Here is a 24678-nt window from a genome sequence, read left to right on the forward strand (position 1 = left end):
AAGCCAAACCCTACTACTTTGTAGTATGAGTTTTATACACCTATGTATATAAATACACACACACACACACACGAAGAAAGACAATATGAGAGAGGAAGATAAACACTTTGGAATAAAACACACTTGATTTCACATCCTCAACCTAATGCTAGCTGGATGTGTAACTTTGGTCATGTTATTACTTAAACTGGTCGTGTTACCTAGTATGTAAAGAACAGTGATAACACCAACATTATAAGGTTGCATAAAGAAAATAATATATACAAAGTTCTGGCCCACAGATACTATTTATTGAAGGTTTACTATTACCTATTTTTATTGTTACCAACTTGCTACAAATCTCCAATTAAATAATCTTTCCTGGGATAACAAAGTTAAAAAAAAATGTTTTTTGACGTTGTCCATATTGATTTAACAATCAAACTACAAATATAGTCATAAACATTTTCCCCCTGAAAAATAAGCTTTACTAACAACAAACTTCACCAAACTTAATTCCATCTTCTGATGGAAATGCAAACTGACTCATTAGAAAATAGGTCTGATGAGTGTGAAAGCATTTTGCATGCATTAGCACCTGAGCTCTTCCTTGAAATACTAATTCAAATGGACTTAAATTCTCTAAATGCCACCCGACCAAAAGAGCTTAAATAATCTTAGCTAAGAACCGATCTAATGATTAACATTCAGCTTTTATACAAGCAGTTGCATATTATAGAAAATAGTATTTTGAAATCAACTTTATCTTAGTGAAAATATCCTTAGCCTTAGAATATAAAAACAACTAAATGGATAGAACATAGCTATATTATTACTCCACACTCACTGTCATAAAATACTTTTATTAAAGTTATGGTTCGCACAAAGTAAAATTTCCAATTTTATAATCAATGTGTTAAAATCTGTCATACTTTTATTTAACCAAACTAGTTTAAAGAGTTCTAAGTTTAAATTCTTTGCTATAATTTTTCTTAATTCATGTATTTTAAAACTGCTTAACATAACTGACAGCACATATTTTATTCAAATGTATATTAGAAATGAAGCATCATATAGGTTTACATTAGAAAAGAGACTCTATGGCTAAGTGTTCAGTTTTTGACAGGAAGGATCCCATGTTCCAGAGGCATATTAGTTGTTTCCTTTGATGTTACTATAAAAGATAGACAAACATACCCAAGTATCCTTTTTTCCATAAGAACATTTTATGTTGCCATCACTTATTGTGTTATACCTTTTAAAACTGAATTATGCATTTTCGCCTAGGCTTAAAAATTTAGACTTTAATATTTAGGGTAGTAAATTTTGCAAATTCACGAAGTACTCTGATAGCATAGAACTAGTGTAAGGATAATCAATGAAACGGAGTTAAGAGTCCAAAAAAATAAACTCCTCACATTTATAGTCAATTATTTTCAACAAGAGTGCCAAGAACATCCAATGGGTATAGTTTTTTTTCAACAAATGGTGCTGGGACAACTGAATATCCACATGCCAAAGAATGAAGTTCGCTCCTTATCTACCTCACACCATATATAAAAATAAACTCAAAATGGATCAAAGGCCTAAATATAAGAACCAAAGCTTTATATAAAACTTTAAAAGGAAACACAGGTGTAAATCTTTGTAACCTTGCATGAAGCAACAGTTTCTTCAATAGGACACCAAAGCCACAGCAACAACAAAATATATAAATTGGACTCCAAGATTTAAAACTTTTGAGCATCAAAGGACACTCAGAGAAGTGGAGACTACTGACAGAATGGGAGAAAATATCTGTAAATCATGTATCTGCTAAGGGATTTATCTAGAATATATAAAGAATTCTTTCAACTCAATAATAAAAAGGCAAGTAACTCAATTTAAAAATGGGCAAGGCATCCGAAGAAACATTTCTCCAAAGATCATGTACAAATGGTCAGTAAGCACACGAAAAACCACTTCACATCATTAACCATCAGGGAAATGTAAATCAAAACCACAACAGGATATTGTTTCACATCCACTAGGATAGCTATGATTAAGAAAAAAAAAAAAAAAAAAAGACAGTATTAACAAGTACTACAAAGGGTATGGAGACACTGGAACTCTCATACACTGCTGGTGGCATTGTAAAATGGTGCAGGCCCTTTGGAAAACAGTCTGGCATTCCTTAAAACATTAAACATAGGAGTTACCATATGACCCAGCAATGCCACATATAAAACATATGTCCACAAAAACTTGAACACAGCCATTAATATCATAGATATATAATAGCTAAAAAGTAGAAACAACTTACAAATGGACTAAAATATATGCCCTGAACACCCAGAAAATGGAATATTCTTCAGGAATAAAAAGGAATGAAGCAATGAAACATGTTGAAAACATTCTCTAAGTGAAAAAAGCCAGTCACACAGATTATGTATTATAGGATTCCACGGATAGGAAATATCCCTAATAGGCAAAGCTATCTAGGCAGAAAGTAGATTAGGGGTTGCTTAGCTCTGCAAGGGACAGGGATGGTTGATGGGGGTGATAGCTAAAGGGTATGAAGTTTCTCCTTGAGGTAACTAAAATTTTCTAAAACTTGATGGTTGCACAAGTTAGTCAATACACTAAAAACCTCTGGACTGCACACTTTCAATGAACAAATGGTATGACAAATGTCACACGCTGTTATGTTATGTTAAAGCTGTTACCAAAAAGATTAACACTTAAATTGAATCTAGGATTAGAAAGGAATACCTAGCTCCTGCTCATCTTCTAACTTCTAATTAAAAGACATGGAGATGTCAATAAGATCTAAAGAGTAACTTCTTGTTGACCATGTTAATATCAGAGGCACCCGGAGAGTATTTTGCTTCCTGCAGCTGTTGTAAGGCAGTGCCTGACTCATCATCATCAGAGCTTCTCCAACTTTCCCTATTGTACAAACTAATGTTTGACAAAACAGCATCTTGACTCTACAGCTGCAAAGTGAAACTCCAGGAGGCTGAAGACCACTGCAAAGAAATTAGGGATGTCTGGCAGCTGTCTTGGATTAAAGGAGAACTAAAAAACAACTTAGTTAACAAATGGATGACTCAAACATTCCACTTCTCAGAGACTTAGAAAACTCAAGTGCCATAAAGCAGTACCACCGTATCTAGCCTAATCAGAACCAAGTGAGAACCAATAGGTTTCTTTCTTTTTTTTTTTTAATTTTTATTTATTTATGATAGTCACACACAGAGAGAGAGAGAGGCAGAGACACAGGCAGAGGGAGAAGCAGGCTCCATGCACCGGGAGCCCGACGTGGGACTCGATCCCGGGTCTCCAGGATTGCGCCCTGGGCCAAAGGCAGGCGCCAAACCGCTGCGCCACCCAGGGATCCCTGCCAATAGGTTTCGGTAGGGAATAAATATATTAATACATTCGATGTGGCACAACATCAAAGACTTGTAGCTATAGCCTTCATATATCCAACAAATATTTATTTCACACTTAATAGGCATAGGGTTTGATGGAGAAGATACATCAATGGCTAAGATGTAGTAGATAGTTCCTATTCTCAAGAAACCAACCATCAAATTTAGAAGCAATCTTAACATCTAGACTGCAAAGATGAGATAAAGAGGTCATCCTGGCCTCAAAGGCAGCTCTACTGTGACAAAGAACATTCGTGTCTATATACATTATCAGAACACTATAAAGAATGAAGATTGCTACTTCATCATTTTATTTTATTTTATTTTATTTTTCCATCATCATTTTAAACAAGACCTTTAGAGGGAAGAAATCTGCCAAGACACTAAGACTTTATAAAAGCTGTTTATTAGGCTCTTAGTTCCAATGACTTACTGAAATTTTTGACAAGTATTTCGATGTGTGTTCATGTTCTTTGACTGATGAGGTGATGAATAAATATCACAGGAATTCAGAGATACTACTACCATCTCTCATCATGCTATGTTAAAGTTAAGTGCTAATAATGGCATCTCTGCATTCTCAATCATGGAGAAAATCAGGCCATAGTTCCTCTATACACTTATCACAAAGTCTTTGTCAATTCTAAACTTCTGAAATCAATTTAGGTTTTAAGTTGAAATGTAGCACTGGGAGGCAGAAACAAGAGAAATGGTAATTAATTCTAAAGTATTCAACTGGTGTGATTCCAAACCAGAAGTAAATTAAATTTTTTAACATGACCATACTTTGAAGGGAAAAGGGATGATGGTGTGGAAGGTAGGAAAATGAATGAAGCAGTACCTGCAAAAGGACAAAAGATACTACCAAAACTCCCCATCCCTAAACCCAATTTAAAAGCAATCAGGGGCACCTAGGAACACAGTCGGTTAAACATTCTACTCTTGGTTTCGGCTCAGGTCTTGATCTCAAGATGGTGAGACTGAGCCCCCTGTTGTGCTCTGTGCTCGGCATGAAGTCGGCTTTGGGATTCTCTCTTCCTCTCCCTCTGGCCCTCCCATTATGCTGCTCTCTCTCTCTCTCTCTCTCTCTCTCTCAAAAATAAATAAAGCTTTAAAATTTTTTTTTAAAGCAATCAAACCATTTGATTATAGTAAAATAGGGGGATTAAGTAATAGGTCTGTGTTCTTTGTATTCTTTGAGCTTGGATGTGACATTCTATTTTATAAGGAAAGGAATGACGCACCTGGGTGGCTCAGTCAGCTTAAGCATCTGCCTTTGGCTCGGGTCCTGATCCCAGGGTCCTGGGCCCTGAGGCCAGCTTCCTGCTCAGCAGGGAGTCTGCTTCTCCCTCTACCCCTAACCCTGCTCTTGTGTTCTCTCTCTCAAATAATAAATAAAATCTTAATTTTAAAAAAAACTAGTATATTATGTCAACCGTTACTAAATCTACTTATAGTGTTTTTTTAATGACATTCTTGGAGGGCTAGACTTCCTAAGAGAGTAATAAAGGCAAGAGACAATATGCAGCTAAAGGTCAAACCAAAGCTATGCATTTTACTCCTCAGCAAACAAGTTTAAGTGAAAAGAGAAGTCAAGGAGAACCAACAGTGCTTTCTCCTAAATATTTCTCCAGATCCTCTTGCTCTCATAAAGCATGATGAACACAGCTTCTTGCTTTCTCCAGCCTTGCCTCTAGGTTGCCTGGTTTTGCAAGAGAAAATCTGGCAGTCTTATTTTAAAATGGTATTTTCATACTGAATGGTGCATCTTACATATAAACTTCAGACTCCGAATCTCAACCAGCCCCTCAATGCAGCTAAATAATCTATCCTGTAAGTTCTTAAGCTTCCTGCCCTGGTTCCTCCCTTTAAGAATAAGGCTTTTCACCTTTTCACCTGTATTCTTCAGCTTTCCACCCAACCTCTGCAGTTCCTTCTATATTGGCAGGTGAATTTGCTGCACAAAGAAAATCACTCTCAACATTTAAAAAAATTTAAGATTTTATTTTTAAGTAATCTCTATACCCAATGTGGGGCTCGAATTCACAACCCCATGATCAAGAGTCGCATGCTCTATCAACTGACTACACACCAGGCACCCTGCTCCCATCATTCTAAAGCTCCTTTTACTGCCTGTCTTGGACAGGGTACTCACTCTTGCTCTCTAGGCCTCATTGGACAGTCCCCCTCTGCTGCCCTCATTCTCTGCCCCCTTCTCTGGAACTGCTCCATCTGGTAACCTTTCCCTTGTCTTTAGTCTCCATCCAACGGTTTGTGCCTGCACCAATAAGACTATAAATATGCTCAACACACTTTCACTATCCAACCAAACATCAAAAGCTGTACTCTTGCCTCTTTTGTCCCTTCACTGACCAAAATGGCCACTTATAAAAACTGCTTCACCTACTTTACTTCCACCAAACTTCTCAATCCATTATGGTTCATCTCTTCTATTTCTTCTCCATTGGCCCATGCTTTATTCAAACTATTTTAATTAAGATACCAATGATCTCCTAATTGCTCAATTAAACAGTTCCACTCTCTCTACTCAGTGATGACACTTCCAGGAATTCTTTTCATCTTTAGCAGTGTTAAAAAACACTTCTCTAAAGATCTTTCTCAGGGGCGCCTGGGTGGCTCAGTGGTTGAGCATCTGCCTTTGGCTCAGGGCAGGATCCCGGGGTCCTGGGATGGAGTCCTACATCTGGCTCCCTGCAGGGAGCCTGCTTTTCCCTCTATGTCTCTGCCTCTCTGTCTCTCTCATGAATAAATAAAATCTTTTAAAAAATAAAGATCTTTTTCCTCCTTCTCTTCCTCAAACCCCCTGATTTTCATGGGCTCTTCTACTCCACATACTTATTAAATACCCAAAGGATGCATACTTGACACTCTTATTCTACAAGCACTCTCTGAGGAACCACCACCCACTTCTACATAGGATACTATCTATATTCTCTTGTCCCAAATTTCTTCCTCGAGCCACAACTCTTTCAAAAGCACCGAATTCGTATTATCAACTGCAGAGAAAAAATATCCATCAACTGTCCCCAGCAAGCAACTCAAACTTCTAACAGGTTCTAAATCATATTCTTTCCACCAAATCTCCTCCACTTCGTAGGTAATAGCATGACCAGGCACCCAATCCTCCAGGTAGAAAGCTTAGGGTTGGTCCTCCATGAATTCTTTCTCCCTCAGATCCCCACTCCTATTCTGTTATGAAATCTCATCCATTTTACTTCCTAAAAACTCTCTTGAATCTAGTTTCCCGTTTCTGCCCCCATTCCCATGAAAGTACTTAGGATCTTCTTTATCTCATAAATGAACCATTTCAACTACTCTCTACTACTAGTCTCTCCATCTCTTCTTATTCTGTATTACTACCGAAATCATCTTGCTAAAATAAATTCAAACTTCAAATGGCTACCCTATTTTTCCCTGTCAGACTGGCAAAAACCAAAAAGGAAAGTTAATATCCTGTGTTGGGGGACTCCTGGGTGGCACAGCAGTTGAGCGTCTGCCTTTGGCTCAGGGATTGATCCCAGGGTTTAGAGATCGAGTCCCGCATTGGGCTCCCTGCATGGAGACTGCTTCTCCCTCTGCCTGTGTCTCTGCCTCTCTATGTCTCTTATGAATAAATAAATAAAATATTAAAAAAAAAATACCCTGTGTTGGTCAGTTGTGGACGGAAATGGATCTTCTCATAAACTTGGTGCGGGAGTTATCATTAGGCAAAATATTGAGGCAATATCACCAGAGTTATAAATGTGTATACCCTTTGATCCAGCAATTCTATTTCAAGAAATTTGTTCTAATCAATTAACCAGAAAGTACACAAAGATATACAAGTACATCCTAAAGTTCCCATCATTCCCAGCAAAGGCCAGGACTTTTTTTTAACATACTAATACAATTTGCCTGGAATGCTCCCTCCCAACTCATGCCCCTCTTCACCTGGTAAAACTAGTACTCATTCTTCAGTACAAAGGTCAGCAACTCCATCTTGTCTCCACAGCAACTTGGTCACACCTCGGTATTTCAGTGCAACCTATCTTTATCTCCTGCAGTGAACTGTAAGCTCTCTACAGACAATGGTTTTCTGTATCTTTTTATCACTTATCCATATCTGCACTACTTAGAACAATGTCTAACACAGAGTAGGGAGCCCAAACACATGCGTTGAATGAAGGCGTTTTCTTCCTCTTCACATAAAGAATTCTTGGATTTCCAAAATCTGGAACTTTTAAAAGGTATTTCCTAAAATGCTGGTGGACTCCAATATATGCTATGTGAAATTCCTGTATTATAATAGATATTCAAGCAAACCAAATAGTCTTGTGGTTTTAGGTAAGCAAATAGTCTGAGTCTTTGTTTGAAGTTTAGTTCTTAAAGGCACAAGAATCCCCATACTGGGTCAGCACTGTGGTCTATCCAATTGAGGATTTTATCTCTGAAAGTGGCATCAAGAAATATGTTGTAAGAAGACACAGCTATCCTTCCAGACGTTAAGTTAAAAATGTACAAGTGTGTTCCAAAACATCTTACTTTTCTTCCATACCCTACTATGAGTCCATCATACTTGAAATCATGTTTTGGAATCATTCAATGTTTCAACACTATGCCAGAGCTCTTTTCCATGCTATCTGATATATAAATGGCATTTTACATGTAAGTAGAGTACACAGGTAGTAAATAAGTTAGCACTGTACATCCATTTACGAGAACATAAGTAGTTTGGTTATACATTTTTTTCTAGGTTGAACTCCTTTTTAAGAGGATTCCTAATTCTAATAGAGGCTCATAACAGCCTAATCACATCCTTCATGATTTCAGAAAGTTCAGTTCTACTCCTTTACATCTTTGTCTTTCTAGACTGAAGAAATCTCATCTTTCTAGTGTGTCCTTATAGAGAAACGACTCTTTACTCTGCACCATTTCACTTCTCTTAATTTTGAGTAATCTTACAGGCTCCAAACTGAAACAACAATGCAGGTAGGTCTATGAAATTTAGTTTAATTTTATAGAAGTCAAGAAAATTTCACCCCTGATGTAAGTTAGGAAATACAGCCTTCAAAAATACCTTTGACAATCACTGTACCCCAAGACTTACAGGAAATCATAAGGTAGTCCTCACAGTTGCTTTTGTCATCATCTTGCTGGTCCACAGGGATTCCATTGGCATCTATGACTGCTTCAGAGGCACAATCTGCTACCAATACTTCTTCTGAAACGACATCTGTTGTGAGAGGATCGGTGACGATTTCTGCTTCTACTACACTGTCATGAACCACGTGTTCGACATGTCCAACATCAGACACATGTATAGATTCACTCGTCAAGACGTGTTCTGGCATAGACATTGAGGCTGAAGTAATGTCGGAAGCTAAAACATCATCTGGGACTGTGCAATGTGCTAAAGAAACTTCTTCAGTTACATCTGAGTCTAGCACTTGCTCAGGAATGATGACCGTTTCAGATACATCTGCTTCTTCCATGATATCGGGGCACTGAACATCTTCTATAACAACATCCTCAATTACATCCTGGATTACAACTGAGTCTGGGTCATCAGGAACAAAGTTATGCACAGTTATGTCTGAATCCACAACATCTGAAACAAAAACAGTTTCTTGTACTTCCACAACAATTTGATCACCGTCCATGTGTGTAGCATCAGCTCCTTAAAAGAAAAAAAAATTAAAATCACAAATTTCAGTTAGATGTGCATGACTACCTCAAATAATATAAATGTTATTTAATTCCTACCAGTAAAACAGACTGGCTCCTCAGTTTTCTTAAACATTAAGACAGATTAAAGAAGAGGGAATCTATTTTTGAATCATATCAGAAACAAAAATTTTTACTACAAGAACTTTTATTCTCATTCCAAATCAAGTGATAGGTATGGAAATACAGAAAAACAAAGCAACTGAGCCAGTCTCTCTCTCTCTCTCTCACACACACACACACACATCATGAAAGTAAAATTTCAGGCTCACTAAAGTTAAACCTATATGCATAGGGATGATCATAAAAATAAGTAACTCAAGTTCAGGTGACAAATATGCCATTTTTCTTCATTATATGTGTTTTCATTTGTTTCCTTCTTGCTCCATCTCTTTCTCAACTCATACTTTTTCTTCTTTCCAGCTCTCACATGTATCTCTTTTACTTCCCTTCCATTTATACCCCTTTTTTCCCCTTTGTTCTAGAACAGTATCACACCAATATCCTCCATTTATGACTATGGAAATTTAGAAATTATCCTCTGAATGTAGGATATAAAACGATCGGGGCATAAATGAAAAGAGGGCCACAGTTACAGAGAAAAGACAACCGGCTAAGGAGTCTCTGTGGATAGATGAGATGCCTAAACTGCAGCTGCTCCGGGGCGGTAGAGGCCAAGGTTAGCTGGAATGGGGCCTGCCCTGACTTCACCAGGGTATTCCATCTCCATCCAGCCTCCTCCTGTCCCCCCATATCCCAAATCCCCAGGCTGCTCTTCAGAATATAAGAAACCTTACTTTAGTGCACTCTGCAGTTAAGGAATAAAGGTAGAGGGTTGAATCAATTGAAGCCCCATTGAGATTAAATGACTTCACCAAGATCACACAATTTGCACAGATTATGGTGCTCTGTAAATATTAATCTGAATGAATGTCACAAATAGGAATCAAAATCAAATACCCTTGCCAAAAATAGAAGATAAAAGAAAACAAATCCAGTATCTTGGATCTTGATCTAGAAAAAAGAAAGTTTTATAGAAGTCTTAACCGAAAACGCTATTCTGTTGAATAGTGCTTCTGGACATAACTCAAATCAGGCTGAGTCCAAGCAGCTGCCTAACTCAATGACTGTGTCACTGGCCAGGTCCTCAGAGACATATGGCTTTGTTTAACAAACACAAATGACCAGCAAGGGCCAAAATTTCATTTAAAGTACAGGAATTCTTATAGCCAGTTAATAACCATTTTAATTACATCTAGAAATAATAAAGAATATGTTCGCTTTAATTTCTAGGGAACTTCCACAAAATGCTTTATACTCCTTTGTTTTCCATATTCTCAATATTAACATCAGCAACAGATCATTATAATCTCCATTTTGTAGACATAAAGATGAAAGCATTTGGTGGCAAGAAGACTAGTTACAAAATCTAAGAGAGTACCATTCAGACACTTATTCGTTTTGTGACCTTGGGCAAGTCATTTAACCTCTGAGTTTCAGTTTCCTCATCAGTAAAATGAGGACAGTAGTATCTGCCATGCGTACCTCACAGGACTGTTGTGATGATCAAATGGGAATGTATGGGAAGTGTTCTGAAAAACTGTAATGAGAGGTTTCATTATTATTAGGACAAGAAAATGGAGGCCCTGACAGATTAAGTGACTTGCTCAAAGATAAACAAACACCATAAGTGTTAACAATCAGGGCTAAAATCCAGTAAACCTTCAATCCACCACTTAGTCCATAACCCAGGCTCACTTGTGGCAAGATTAAGCTAGTAAATAGTGTGCGTTCTTCTCCAAAGAGCTTAGTCTTTCAAGCACGTTAATTATACTCCATGTTGTAATGAAGAGAGAATTATACCTTTCTTTGTATTTATTATTATCAAACTGAAGTTACCAAATGTAAACTAAAAGACTATTCCAAGTTGTTAAGAAAAATACATATACCCCGCTGGATTTAGAGATTGAAGAAAAAGTTAAAATTTTAAATCATCAATATTTTATTTCCTGATAAAGCTAATTATTATTTCTTTAATATACTGCAAGATCATTTCAAATCCAATGGAAAATAGTCAAAGTTTTATTTGTAAGGGTAGCTAGCTAATGTGACAAAAAAAAATTTTACATTATTAAGCCTAGCATAATCACTTTATAATGTTAGACAACTGGAATCATAGATAATCTGAAATTACAAATACATTTTTTTCTATTTTTAGAACTTCATGAATTTAATAGTCTTGGTAGTTTGGAGAGTGAGGTCAGACTCCATCTTCCTGAAGCAGAGGGCTCCTTTTGTCACCTTGTGAGAGACAGGGTTTTAAGAGTAGGATGGGGTCAGAATGTGGAGGGCCTGAGTTTATACTTTACCTGTTGGGTAATGGAAACCAGAGACATGACACGATCCACATGAAAGTTTACAATCAGTATTCTAACTGGCGGGCTGGACAAAAGAGACTAAGGGTAAGGAAAAGAATTTAAAAGTAACCACAGACTAAGAATGAGATGACAGAGCCTGTCTATGAGAGAGGCAGTAGAATGAAGAGTTATAAGCAAGAACATTTTCAAAGGGAGAAGTAACAGGACTTAGTGCTATAAGTGGGTAAGATGAGAAGAACTGGAGAACACTGGTGTTTTGATACTCCTGCTGTTAAGGAGAAAAATGTGAATGTTGGCTGTGAGGGTAACACATTTTTGAGGATGGGAATAATAATATGCCCCCTTTAACAAATGTAGGCTTGACAGGATAAAAGATACCTAAGTGTGAGTATCAACATGAGTGTCTAGCAATTCGTCCACTTGATAGCCAACTTCCAAGTTTGGTAGTTTTGGGAAGCAGAACGACCCAAGTTATACCTGTTGCATCAAAAAATGAGTTTGGCTCTTGTGGTTGTAATTCAAGTCCATCTTCATCCATGGCCTTTAATTCTCATCAGTCACAGCTCCTAAATCAGAAAAACACATAAACCAAACATTACTTTCATATCATGTACTAAAAATCTCATCATATTTACATTTCTGAAACACTCAAAATTATGTGACAGATGAACACCTATCAAAAATTTATCTAAAATGAAAGAGAACTTAACTGATGTCCAGTGATATATGGGCAACTGTATGACAAGGCAAGGCAGATAAATAAGTCAGCTGTGCCTAGCTTTTTAATTAAGATACTGCTTTCACACACTGGGTATACACATATTGATGAATTTTTTAAAGATTTATTTACTTCAGAGAGAGAGAATGCAGATCAAGGGTGGGCAGAGAGAGAATCTCAAGCAGACTCCCCACTGAGCATGGAGCCCAAGTTCAATCTTACAACCTGAGATCATGACCTGAGCTGAAATCAGGAGTCGGACACTCCCATCAACTGTGTCACTTAGGTGCCCCACACCTTGAATTTTGACACAGGTATAAACCCATATAATCACTACACTACCCAGATCAGGATCTAGAACGTTTCCAGCACCCTAGCACTCTTGTCTCCTTTCAGTCTATATAACACATATTCCCAGAAGGGTAGCCAGTTTTATTAAAGTTCAATTTAAACACACTCTATAGCTTACTAGGGGGAAATCTCTGCATGATTTTCCTATCACTTCTCTAAATTTAGATAGTCTGCTATCTTTCATCCAATACATTGAACTGTAAAAATTCAAAATGCATAACTGTAGTAAACACCCTTTGGGAATTCTGCCTAACTTATATTGACTTCCCTTAACTGACCCTCTAATCTAGAGAAGTCAGTTCCCACCGTGTATGTATGCTCTCCTGGCCACAGCTGACTGGCAGTAGGTATAAAGTAAAAATAAGTTCATCTGTGAGCATAACAAAATCAAAGTCCTATCCCTGAGAATCAGAAACCAGGAGCAAGGATCACTCTTCTCCCCACCACTACTGCCCTTGGTTTTAACACAGAAGATGAGGATGGCCATTTTCCAACTTCAGGTTAGACTCGGGAGATAAAGTTTACAAATAAAAAATAAAAAGAAATGGGATCCCTGGGTGGCGCAGCGGTTTAGCGCCTGCCTTTGGCCTAGGGCGCGATCCTGGAGACCCGGGATCGAATCCCATGTTGGGCTCCTGGTGCATGGAGCCTGCTTCTCCCTCTGCCTATGTCTCTGCCTCTCTCTCTCTCTCTCCCTGTGACTATCATAAATAAATAAAAATTAAAAAAAAATAAATAAATAAATAAATAAAAAAATAAAAAAATAAAAAGAATCCAGTGAATGTCCAGAGAAACAAAGTAGAGGGAACAGGGAGGGTAAGGTTTACTAATAGCTTTTTAGCTCCTGGCTCCAGACCTTTCTGAAGTCCAGCTCCAGAACCTTGTTGCCCTGGATTTTTTTCAAGACATCCCAATGACCTTAAAGCTCCCTTTTCTACTTAAGCCCAAACTTACGAAAACAAAAAAAAAACCTTGGAGGCTAGGTTGCTCAGTGGGTTAGGCGGCTGACTCTTGGTTTCTGCTCAGGTCATGATCTTGGGGTCCTGGCATCGAGCCCCACATTGAACTCCTCTGCACTCAGCAGACAGTCTGCTTGAGGATTCTCTCTTTCTCTCTCTCCCCCTTTGTTCCTCCCCTTGCTCGCACGCATGAGCTCTAAAATAAATAAATCTTTAAAAAACAAACCAACAAAAAACTTAACCAATTAAATAATACACTAATACTAATCAGGGATTGTGGTTTACTTTTGTTCTAAATACTGCATAAGCCATTTCCCTCGTTGGTTTCCTTATTTCTCTCTCTTTCTAATCCAGCCTAAATGGTACAATTAGATGCATCTCTCTTTAACTTTTATCATTTTTCACTGATGATGTAAGTGCTGAATGCTTACTAAAATTTCAAATAATAGAAAGTGTCACTTCTTTTTTTTTTTTTTAGTGTATTATTTTAGTAATCTCTACCAACATGGAGCTCAAACTCAGTCCCAAGCTCCACTGACTGAGCCAGCCAGGTGCCCCAAGAGTCATTTTTCTAAAGCATCAGCTAGATGATGTCATTCTTCTGTTAAAAAATATCTAATGGCTCCCTGCTGCTTCCAAATAAAGTTCACACTCCTGCCATCTTCTAAATTCCGGCCCCAAACTATCTTTCCATCATTATCTCCCCTAACTTCCCTTCAAGAATCTTCCCCAACCACCACATGTACACACTTCAGCCAAACAAAAACATCCCATGTTCCCTGATAAGACCCCAGCTCTACACTGAGCTCAGGATTTCTTCTACCTGGAACACCTTTCCCTTATCATCTCTGCTTGGACCTTTTCCTCAAGTCCCCTTCCCTACAAAAAAAGAAAAAGCTGCAAATAGTTTCTCCTTCCTCTGAATTTCTACAGCACTTTTATCCTTTTTCTGATTTTACTTGTTTGCAATACTTATGTATATAGGTCTTATTTTTAGATACTAAACTTACATACAAATACTTCTTAGATACCCATGAAAAACTTGAACATTAATGTAATAAATAGATTTTCAACATGTCATCTCTGAGACATATTCTTTTCATTTTCAAGGAAGGACATGTTTCATGTTATTTATTCAAACTGCTTCAAATTAAAAGAAACAACAAAAAGATTTTCAGCTATGGAAAATGGAAAGCATACATGCTCTAAGTTGTCAACTGTTCTCTCCCCATTAAAATCACCTCTGGCCAGGGGCACCTGGGTGGTTCAGTCAGTTAAGTGTCTGTCTTCGGCTCAGGTCATGATCCCAGGGTCCTGAGACTGGGGCTCCTTGATCCTCTCCCTCTGCCTGCAGTTCCCTCTGCTTGTGCTCTCTCTCAATGATTGATTGATTGATAGATAAATAAATCTTTTAAAAAATAAGTAAAATAAAATCACCTTTGGCCATGATTCTTTCTTGTCTCACCTCTTTAAAAGTGTAATTACAAAATGATAATAGTAAATGAATCTTCTAAGCATAATGCCACAGCACTATTTGAAATTAAGCCAATTAGGAGGGCAATAAATAGGATTCGTTAATGTATTAAGGCTCTCTCTCTCCAATTTCCCTACATAACCCCAATCCCATCAGCTCTAAGAATTCTCAACCTGCACACTAAACTCCTTTGCTAGGTATTCTTCCTCCTTGGCTTTTCTACTAGAGTTTGACAATCAATCCCCCGGATCCTAAAACTCTCTCCTTCCCTCATTTCTCACCTTCCCAACTGTGGGTTACTCTGTCTTCCCACTCCTTACTGCAGCCCAGGGAAGTACACTCAGCCCTCTTCTCTTCTGCTTTTTTTTTTTTTTTAATTTTTTTTTTTTTAATTTATCCATGATAGTCTCACAGAGAGAGAGAGAGAGAGGGGCAGAGACACAGGCAGAGGGAGAAGCAGGCTCCACGCACCGGGAGCCCGACGCGGGACTCGATCCCGGGTCTCCAGGATCGCGCCCTGGGCCAAAGGCAGGCGCCAAACCGCTGCGCCACCCAGGGATCCCTCTTCTGCTTTTTATTCCACAGTTTCAACTACCATTTACACAAAGATGAGTCCCCAAATCCACATACTCAGGGGTAGCACCTAACGCTTCCATCAGACTGCCTGTGGAATATTTTCATCAGAATAGAACTCTGCTTTCTCCTGACATGACCACTATGGCCTTTTCCTTCTTCCCTGCTTAAATTCACTCAGGTTGTCAGACCTTCTTCATTTCTTCTCCACAACCTCTCAGGAATCTGTCCCTCTCTTCATATTTCCACTGTCACCACTCACTCTCAGCTTCCTCTTTCCTGATCTCCCCCCTCCGCCGCCCAGGGGATGAAAACAGCCTCTCCACTGGCTCTTCTGCTCCTTGCTGCCATTCCCGCAACAAATGACAAGGAAGCCTGTTACTAGTGAGGGCTGGGGCCAAGCACTGAGGAGGCATTCCTGCAATCTGCCACACACTGATTCCTTGAAGCACCACTTTGATCATGGCCCAACTCCCTTGCTCAGAAAGCTTGTAGTTCCCCAATATGCAAGGTGCTCTAAAATATTAACCCCAGCTACCACAACAGACTTATTTGCTGTTATTCCCACTATTTTACATCCTATCCATTTATTTTCTAACAGATATTCTGGCCCAAATGGAGAGTATCCACTCATGTTATTTTGACTTGGGTGAGCAGTAGTTATTAAACAGTTTTGACTGATTATTTTTCATTCTATCCTGTCCCCATAAAAACTTAAATCAGGAAAAAACATACGTTGTACTTGCAAGCAGAGGTGACCATCCTTCAACTTTGTAACCCTTGTGGGGTTAGAAGTAATTCTGACAAGCAGAATGAAACCAATGTTCTTAAAACAAAAGCTACTTAGAAGAGTTCTCTGGATTGCCATTAAGTAAGAGTGGGGAATGCACACTAATAACTAACTGCAATTGCCCCTGTCTTTGCTGCAAGAACCAAGCACAGAGATCAGCTGAATGTGGAGACAAATAAGCAGAATAGTTCAGAGAACCGAGACTCTAATAGTGTGGATGAACACATCCTAACGTTTTGTCCGATTACCAAATGTCCTCAAAAATACTTCTGGGGGATCCCTGGGTGGCACAGCGGTTTGGCGCCTGCCTTTGGCCCGGGGCGCGATCCTGGAGACCCGGGATCGAATCCCACGTCGGGCTCCCGGTGCATGGAGCCTGCTTCTCCCTCTGCCTGTGTCTCTGCCTCTCTGTCTCTCTCTGTGTGACTATCATGAATAAATAAATAAAATCTTTAAAAAAAAAAAAATACTTCTGGGACCCGACTCTCACCTCAAGGTCAGTAAAACAGTTCCTTCCCAGTTGCAGAAGTCATGATCTTAAACACGGTGTGGAAGAATTCACAAGAAGAACATACAGTTTTAAGGGAAATAATGGTTTGAGAGAAACTCAAAAAATTCACAAAAATTTTCTTCCATTCTTTGAAATGCAGCAATAAAAATACCACACAAAATTAATAGGTATAGTAAGGGCATTTATCTATCTAAAATTAGGGCTAACGAATATATTTCCGTTTTGGATCTCTTGATACCTAGACATTTTGATGATCTTTCTTTTGAGCAAGTTAACAGGGTGCTTACACATTCACTTTGCTTTTTGCAGCTATTACGTATGCAAGAATTACTTCAAGAATTACTTTCTGATTTTGGTCTCCCAAAAACTCACTGCCTTTTGATTTTATGACTCAAGTCTAGTTCTTCTCCCTAAGTCAAACTCACAGAACTAAATTGTACTATTCACAGTAAATCGAATTGCTCAAGCTTCAGAAAAGGCAGATGTGTCTCTAACAGAATTCTTCTTTTTCCTTTTTCTTAGGTAAATTGTACCCCCAACGTGGGGCTTGAACTCACAACCCTGAGATCAAGAGTTGCATGCTCTACTGAGCCAGCCAAATGCCCCAATGAATCTTTCCTTCTTTTTAAGACTTAATTTATTTGAAAAAGAGCGCACACACACAAGCAGGGCAGAGGGGCAGTGAGAGAGCGAGAAGTAGATGCCCCAATGAGCAGGGAGCCCGAAGCAGGACTGGATCCCAGGAGCCTGGATCATGAGCTGAGCTGAAGGTAGATGTTTAACCAACTGAGCCACCCAGGTGCCCCAGAATTTTTCTAGAGCAAAAGTGGAACAGGTGAAAATTTACATTTAAAGTGTAATTAACATCTTCCCTCCTAAGCTATATTTCTTTCCAATTTTTCCCCATGTTCAATGTTGGCCATTACTTCTTCAGATACCTGATTTTCAAGTATGGAATTATGCTTCACTTCTCTTACAAATTCAGCCCTTAAATTAGTCTCTAAAGCTACCCACTCTTGAATTTATCAAGTCCTTTTTATTTTCACTGTTATTTCTAAAAAGCTATGGTTGTCTTACATCCAGAACCCAATGGGGCCTTTCCAATTAAAAAACTTGAGCCCCTCTAGAGGGCACTGAACTGGCTCAGTCCTAAGAGCATGCAACTCTTGATCTCAGGGTCATGAGTTCGAGCCCTATGTTGGGCATAAAGCTACAAATAAATAAATGAATAAAAGACCCAAGCCCTTCTTGACCTCAAGAAATTTTCTTCTGTTGTTTCTATACTTCCATATTCTCTGTTCATTCATATTAGAATTTCTATTAAATGATATAAAGACTTCTAAATCTAGCCTTCATGTTGCTTTAATTTTTCTTTCATATTTTCTTTCTACTCCATTCTCAAAACCCCTAAACATTTTTTTTCTAAACTAGCTAATTTGATCTTCACTCCAGCTCCTGAATTTTTATCTAAAAGGTCATATTTTAATATCAAAATAAACTTAATTTCTTTTTCACAGCCATCTTTTCTCCTTTTTTGGGTGGATACAGGATCTTCCCAACTATCTCTAAAGATATGAAGTTAACTCTGTATTCTAAATTAAACTGCCTCCTCTGTTGTCTCAATCAGTTGGATTTGGTGCCTCTTTCTGGCTGTTGATTTTCCTCAAAAGCATGATTCTTCTAGATTGTCAATTCATATCTATAGATGAAGGTCTAGACCAGAGTTACATTCTGATAGCTGGGCTGTATTTCCTCAGTTCAAGTGAGAATCCCTGTTTGTCTAGCAAAAAACCTAAATTATGACCACATTTAGAGGTCTACAGTCTAGAAGAATGAAGTCAGGGAGAGAAAAGAACCATGTAACCAGCTAGGCTTTCTTTTAATGGTGGATAAGCATTCCATTCTCCAGGTACTGGAGGTCCAATAACCCTCAGGTTAGCTACAAGCCACCTAAAGCACTGCCCCTTTCTCCACACAGTATACCCACTTTGGAATTTCCTACGGACAAATTTGTAAATCAGAGAGCTGAATTTCTAGCATTATCTCAGGAGGAAAGTCACACTAGAAGATATCTATACTGACAAACAAAGGACTTAGCTTTTCATACCTTTAATTGCTTGGCTATGCCCATGGCTTGCTCTCTCTCCCGGGACACCCCTGCTTTTGACATTAGGGATAATGCAAAATGAAATTTTGGATGGTCCTTCCAACTTTCTAAATAAGGCCACAGGTTCACTAAGCTTTCTAGGGTTCTGCCATTAAATAATTTCCAAGTACTTTATTCAACCAAAAATTCATCATATTCTGGTTTACAAGTGACATACCTCTCAGGGTTTTTTTTCTCTGGATTTATTTTTCTATTTCTTCCTCAATCTTGAAAAGAAAAAAAAATGTAAATGTGTGTGTTCTCTAGTCTATCTTCAATTTGAAGTCATTATGAATTTGCATGTGTCAAAACATAGAAATATATAAAAACAAAACCTAGAAGACAGAAATAAAAGAAAATCAGTAGTAGTGACAAGTTATAATTCTTATCAACATTTAACAGATCAAATACTCAAAAACTAAGGAAAGAGGGGCATCTGGGTGGCTCAAACATCTGACTCCCGGTTTTGGCTCAGGTCATAATCTCAGGATCATGACATCTAGCCCCACCTCAGGCTCCACACTTAGCTTGGAGTCTGCTTGGGATTCTCTCTCTCCCTCTCCCTGCCTCTCACCCTGCTCTCATGCACACACTCTCTCTCTTAATAACATCTTAAAAAAAAAAAAAAAAGGAAAGAAACCTAAGGAAAGAGATACATATAATTAGCAATATTAATCTAATAGCTCTATTTTAAATTCCATTCCTATTGAATATTTTGTTTTCAAACAGCCTTGCCTTCTGTAACAATAAGAAGAGAAAATGCTTGCTGTTGTAAATGTCAGAGCCCTGTCCTACTTGGAACTTCTGTACACTTGCTCAAAATTTCAATGCCAAGGTTTTGTTACAGATTAGTTTTTTCCATAAAAACCATCCTGAGCCAATCAAGAATTTAACAGTTTTGTTTAAAGTCTAAGAGTCTGAACTTTCAAAACCTGTTAAAATTTGGTCCTAATATGGTAAGTCTTCTCAAAGCCTTATTTTTCCAAAACCTGGAGATTAAACTACATTGTACATGGAATAGTTAAACAAAACTGTGTGTGGGGAGGCATTTTTAAAAGGTAAATTTCTGTCAAATACAGTACATGATGAAGAAAGATTGGTATTATCAGACACTGTTTCCTCCCCTTTTCCTTTTTCTTGCCCTTGCCATCTTTCCCAAAACTGGGCTTTTAATTCATCTCTGAACTGATTATTCCTGTAGTTGTTAATTGACTGTTTTACCTATCAAATTCCTTCTTAATGAGTAATTAATGTCTCCTTATATTAGAAAATCTTTCTGCTGGTGTATTATTTCTGCTGGTGTATTGTATTTTGTTTTTTTTTCTTTTAGATTAAAGCATTCTGTCATGTTACTTCATTCAAGCTAGTAAGTACTCTCCTTAGTTTTCTAGTAACTAGTTTTATAAATCTAGTTTATAAATCTGTAATACATGTTACAGCTTTAGAATTTTTAAACTATTTTAAATATTCTTAAACTATGAAACTTCTTAAAATTAGTCTTGTCAGATCACCAACATAATAACGTTAACTAATACTGATCCTATTTTTTCCTTCATCTGTATGAACACATGCTTATTATGGTTTTACCTAAATACATTACTTTGGGTCTGCAAGGTTCTGTAAACTCAGTGCTGACACTAACAATATTCTCTGTATGTGTTAAATACTGGCAAGAATATAACACTAGGCTTTTCAAAAACTACAACAAAATTTTTAAATTCACAGTTGCAGAATTATGGACTGTTTTTATATTGATTTTTTACTAATACAATTAGTAGTATGTTTTGCACCTATAACTTATTAAATTCTTTAATAATTAAAAAAAGGGCACTTGGGTGGCTCAGTGGTTGAGCGTCTGCCTTCAGCTCAGGCTGTGATCCCAGGGTCCTGGGAGGGAGCCTGCTTCTCCCCCTACCTATGTATCTGCCCCTCTCTCTCTCTCTCTCTCTCTCTCTCTCTCTCTCTCTCTCTGTGTGTGTGTGTGTGTGTGTGTGTGTGTGTGTGTCGAGGGGAGGGGAGAGAAGGGGAGGGGAGGGGAAAGATGTGATGAGGAACACCTGCTTCTTATATGAGTAATAATGGCATGCTCCACTGAGAATCAGCTCCAGGTTAAGTATCAGCAGCATTAATTCCATAATCATTATCTGGAGCAAAGTTAGGGAGCCAGCTAATTTATACCCCACCAAAAGAATCCAAACCTGGCTCTTTTCAGAAGTTTGGGGAGACAGTAAAATACTATTAGATAATAATCTGAAGGGGGGTGGGGACTGAGAGAAAGCACAAACATACATAATTTGAAATGATAAAGAAAAAAATTAAAAATCTTGTAAGAAAATAGCCTATAATTCTATGCTAGCACATTGAGGGGAAATGTAAGTTACCATTATTAACTCAATAAAGGAAAACCCAATCACCATGAAATTGGGGGAAAAAATTCTTTAAATAAAGGAAAATTTTATCCTTTCAGAAAGCTCTAAGTTTTCCCCAAAGCTATCTGAACTATGCCAGAACAGAAAAGCTTTTTTTCTTACAAAATTTTGGCTTAAAAAAAAAAAAAATGTAATCGAACAACAAACTTCATTAATTATGAATCCCAAATGAAATGTTTGCAAATGTGATCCATCCATCATGTAAACACACACACACACACACCCCCCTGGACAAACTATGGTCATTCTGGAATTCAAAGATGGAATCAAATAATGGCCTAAATTAACAGGTCAAAAAAGGAAAATCCCAATATTCTCAATAGATGCCAAAAAGTTGAAATTCAACATTAATTTCTGCTGTTGTTATTTTAGTTTTGGTAGTATTCTCTCCAGGTTTGGGCAGGGATATAATTTAATAATGAATTAGAATGTCTCCTTTTTCTTCCCATTTTGATTTCCCATACTCTGAGAATATCTATATTCAAAACAAACTACTCAGTTAAATTGTAATAGATATTTTTTTTAAAGGTTTTAAGTAATCTCTACACCCAACATGGGGCTCAAATTCACAATCCCTAGATCAAGAAGAGTCACATGTTATTGACTGGGCCAGCCAGGCTCCCCAGAAAGATATTTTCTTAAGAGTTAAAAAACACAATAGGAATGGGGGGGCGGGGGGCTGTGTGGCTCAGTCAGTTAAGCAATTGACTCTTGATTTTGGCTCATATCATTATCTCAGGGTTGTGAGATTGAGCCCCGCATTGGGCTCCATTGTGGGTGTGGAGCCTGTGTAAGATTCTCTCCCTCTGCACTCCCCACTTGTTCTCACTCTTTCTCTCAAAAAAAAAAAAAAAAAAAAGACAAGGACACCACACCCATTAACACTACTATTAAGATTACATGGAAATTTATAGCCAATTTATAGCCAATATATAATAAAATACAATATATAAAATAAAATAGGTAAGATAATAAAATACAAGATATAATTATTATTTAAAATAAATTTTACTTATTTATATATGATCTACCTAGAAAATCTAAAAGAATCAACTGAAAAACTACCATCAGTATAACTTTATAAAGTGTGCTAGTGTAAAATAGACTTGAAGACAAAAGCTTTCTTATGTAATACATTTAAATTCCACTGATAAAAATACCTGAAAACTCTAAGTGTGATTAAAAAACACAAATGTATAGATAAATCAATTTTGCTCTTCAAACCCACAACTATATTTTTTGACAAATAGGGACAAAGCAGGAAAGAATATCTAATGGGAAAAAGATGGTCTCTTCAACAAATGGTGTTGGGAAAACTGGGCAGTTATATGTAAAAGAATGAAACCGGACCACTTTCTTACACCATACACAAAAATAAATTCAAAATCGATGAAAGACCTTAATGCGAGACCTGAAACCATAAAAATCCTAGAAGAGAACACAGGCAGTAACTGGTTGACATAGGCTATAGCAACTTCTTTCTAGATGTCTCCTGAGAGCAGAGAAACAAAAGCAAAAATAAACTGTTGGGACATGATCATAATAAAAAGCTCCTGGACGGCAAAGGAAATAATCAATAAAGCTAAAAGGCAACCTACAGAATGGGAGAAGATACTTGCAAATAACGTATTTGATAAACGATTAATATCCAAAATATATAAAGAACTTACACACCTCAACACCTAAAATATAAATAATCCAATCAAAAATGGGCAGAAGAAGTGAAGAGACATTTTTCCAAAGAAAACATACAGATGGCCAATAGACACATGAAAAGATGTTTAACATCACTGATCATTATGGAAAATACAAATGAAAACTACAATGAAAGGGGTGCCTGGATGGTTCAGCCTGTTAAGTGTCTGCCTTTGGCTCAGGTCATGATTTCAGGATCCTGGGATCCAGCCCTGCATCTGGCTCCCTGCTTGGCAGGGAGTCTGCTTCTCTCTCTGCCCCTCCCCCACACTTGTGCTCTTGCTCTCTCAAATACACAAAATCTTAGGGGAAAAAAAAAAACTACAATGAGGTATCACCTGACAGCTGTCAGAATGGCTAAAATCAACAGAAGAAACACCAGGTATTGATGAGGATGTGGATAAAGGGGACCCCTCTTTGCACTGTTGGTGGGAATATAAACTGGTACAGTCATGGTAGAAAACAGTATGGAGGTTCCCCAAAAAGTTCAAAATAGAACTACTCTATGATCCAGCAGTTGCACTACTAGGTATTTACCCAAATACAAAAATACTAATTCAAAGGGTTACATGCATTCCAATGTTTATAGCAGCATTACCTACAATAGCCAAATTATGGAAATAGCCCAAGTGTCCATCAACTGATGAATAAAGACGATGTAGGGAATCCCTGGGTGGCTCAGTGGTTAGGTGCCTGCCTTCGGCCCAGGGCGTGATCCTGGAGACCCGGAATCAAGTCCCACGTCAGGCTCCCTGCATGGAGTCTGCTTCTCCCTCTGCCTGTGTCTCTGCCCCCGCCCCCCCCCCCCCGCCCTGTATGTCTCTCATGAATAAATAAATAAAACCTTTAAAAAAAAAAGAAGATTGGGGCAGCCCTGGTGGCACAGCGGTTTGGCGCCACCTGCAGCCTGGGGTGTGATCCTGGAGACCCCAGATAGAGTCCCACGTCGGGCTCCCTTCATGGAGCCTGCTTCTACCTCTGCCTGTGTCTCTGCCTCTCTCTGTGTGTCTATGAATAAATAAATAAAATCTTTAAAAAAAAATAAAATAAAAATAAAAAAAGATGTAGTATATATACACAATGGAATATTACTCAGCCATAAAAAAGTATGACATCTTGCCATTTGCAATGACATGGATGGAGCTAGAGTATTATGCTAAGCGAAATAAGTCAGAGAAAGACAAATACCATATGATCTAACTCATGTGGAATTTAAGAAATAAACAAATGAGGGGGTAAGAGAGGCAAACAAACAGACTCTAAAGAAAAAAAATTTTTTTTTGAGAAGTGCAAATAAACATGAGCACAGAGGGTGGGGTAGGGTGCAGAGGGAGGAGAGAATCTCAAGCAGACTCCCTGCTGAGTGTGGAACCCAATTCAGGGCTCAATCTAACAATCCTAAGATCATGACCTGAGCTGAAACCAAGAGTCAGACATCCAACCGACTGAGCCACTCAGGCACCCCAAGAAACAGACTCAACTATAGAGAACAAACTGATGGTTACCAGAGGGGAGGTAGGTGAGGGAATGGGTTAAAT

General features: G+C 38.0%; 1 protein-coding gene across 17 annotated transcripts in view; it reads right to left on the reverse strand.

Moving 5' to 3' along the window:
* Positions 1–24678, reverse strand: part of ZFX (zinc finger protein X-linked) — a 96245-nt gene that overhangs the window by 22579 nt on the left and 48988 nt on the right. For 8 of the 17 annotated variants that reach the window (XM_072816801.1, XM_072816803.1, XM_072816793.1 and 5 more), the window contains 2 exons: positions 11972–12060; positions 8500–9069 (listed from right to left, as the gene is read on the reverse strand). In XM_072816801.1, coding sequence (XP_072672902.1) covers positions 8500–9069; positions 11972–12032 — 631 coding nt within the window. In that variant the 5' untranslated portion in view covers positions 12033–12060. Of the gene's footprint in view, positions 1–7343; positions 9070–10661; positions 10717–11971; positions 12061–14763; positions 14917–16849; positions 16871–19194; positions 19352–24678 lie in introns of those variants that run through there. The other 9 variants (XM_072816796.1, XM_072816799.1, XM_072816798.1 and 6 more) reach the window with 6 other exon arrangements.

The sequence above is a fragment of the Canis lupus genome, chromosome X (genome assembly GCF_048164855.1).
Source record: "Canis lupus baileyi chromosome X, mCanLup2.hap1, whole genome shotgun sequence".
NCBI lineage: Eukaryota > Metazoa > Chordata > Mammalia > Carnivora > Canidae > Canis > Canis lupus.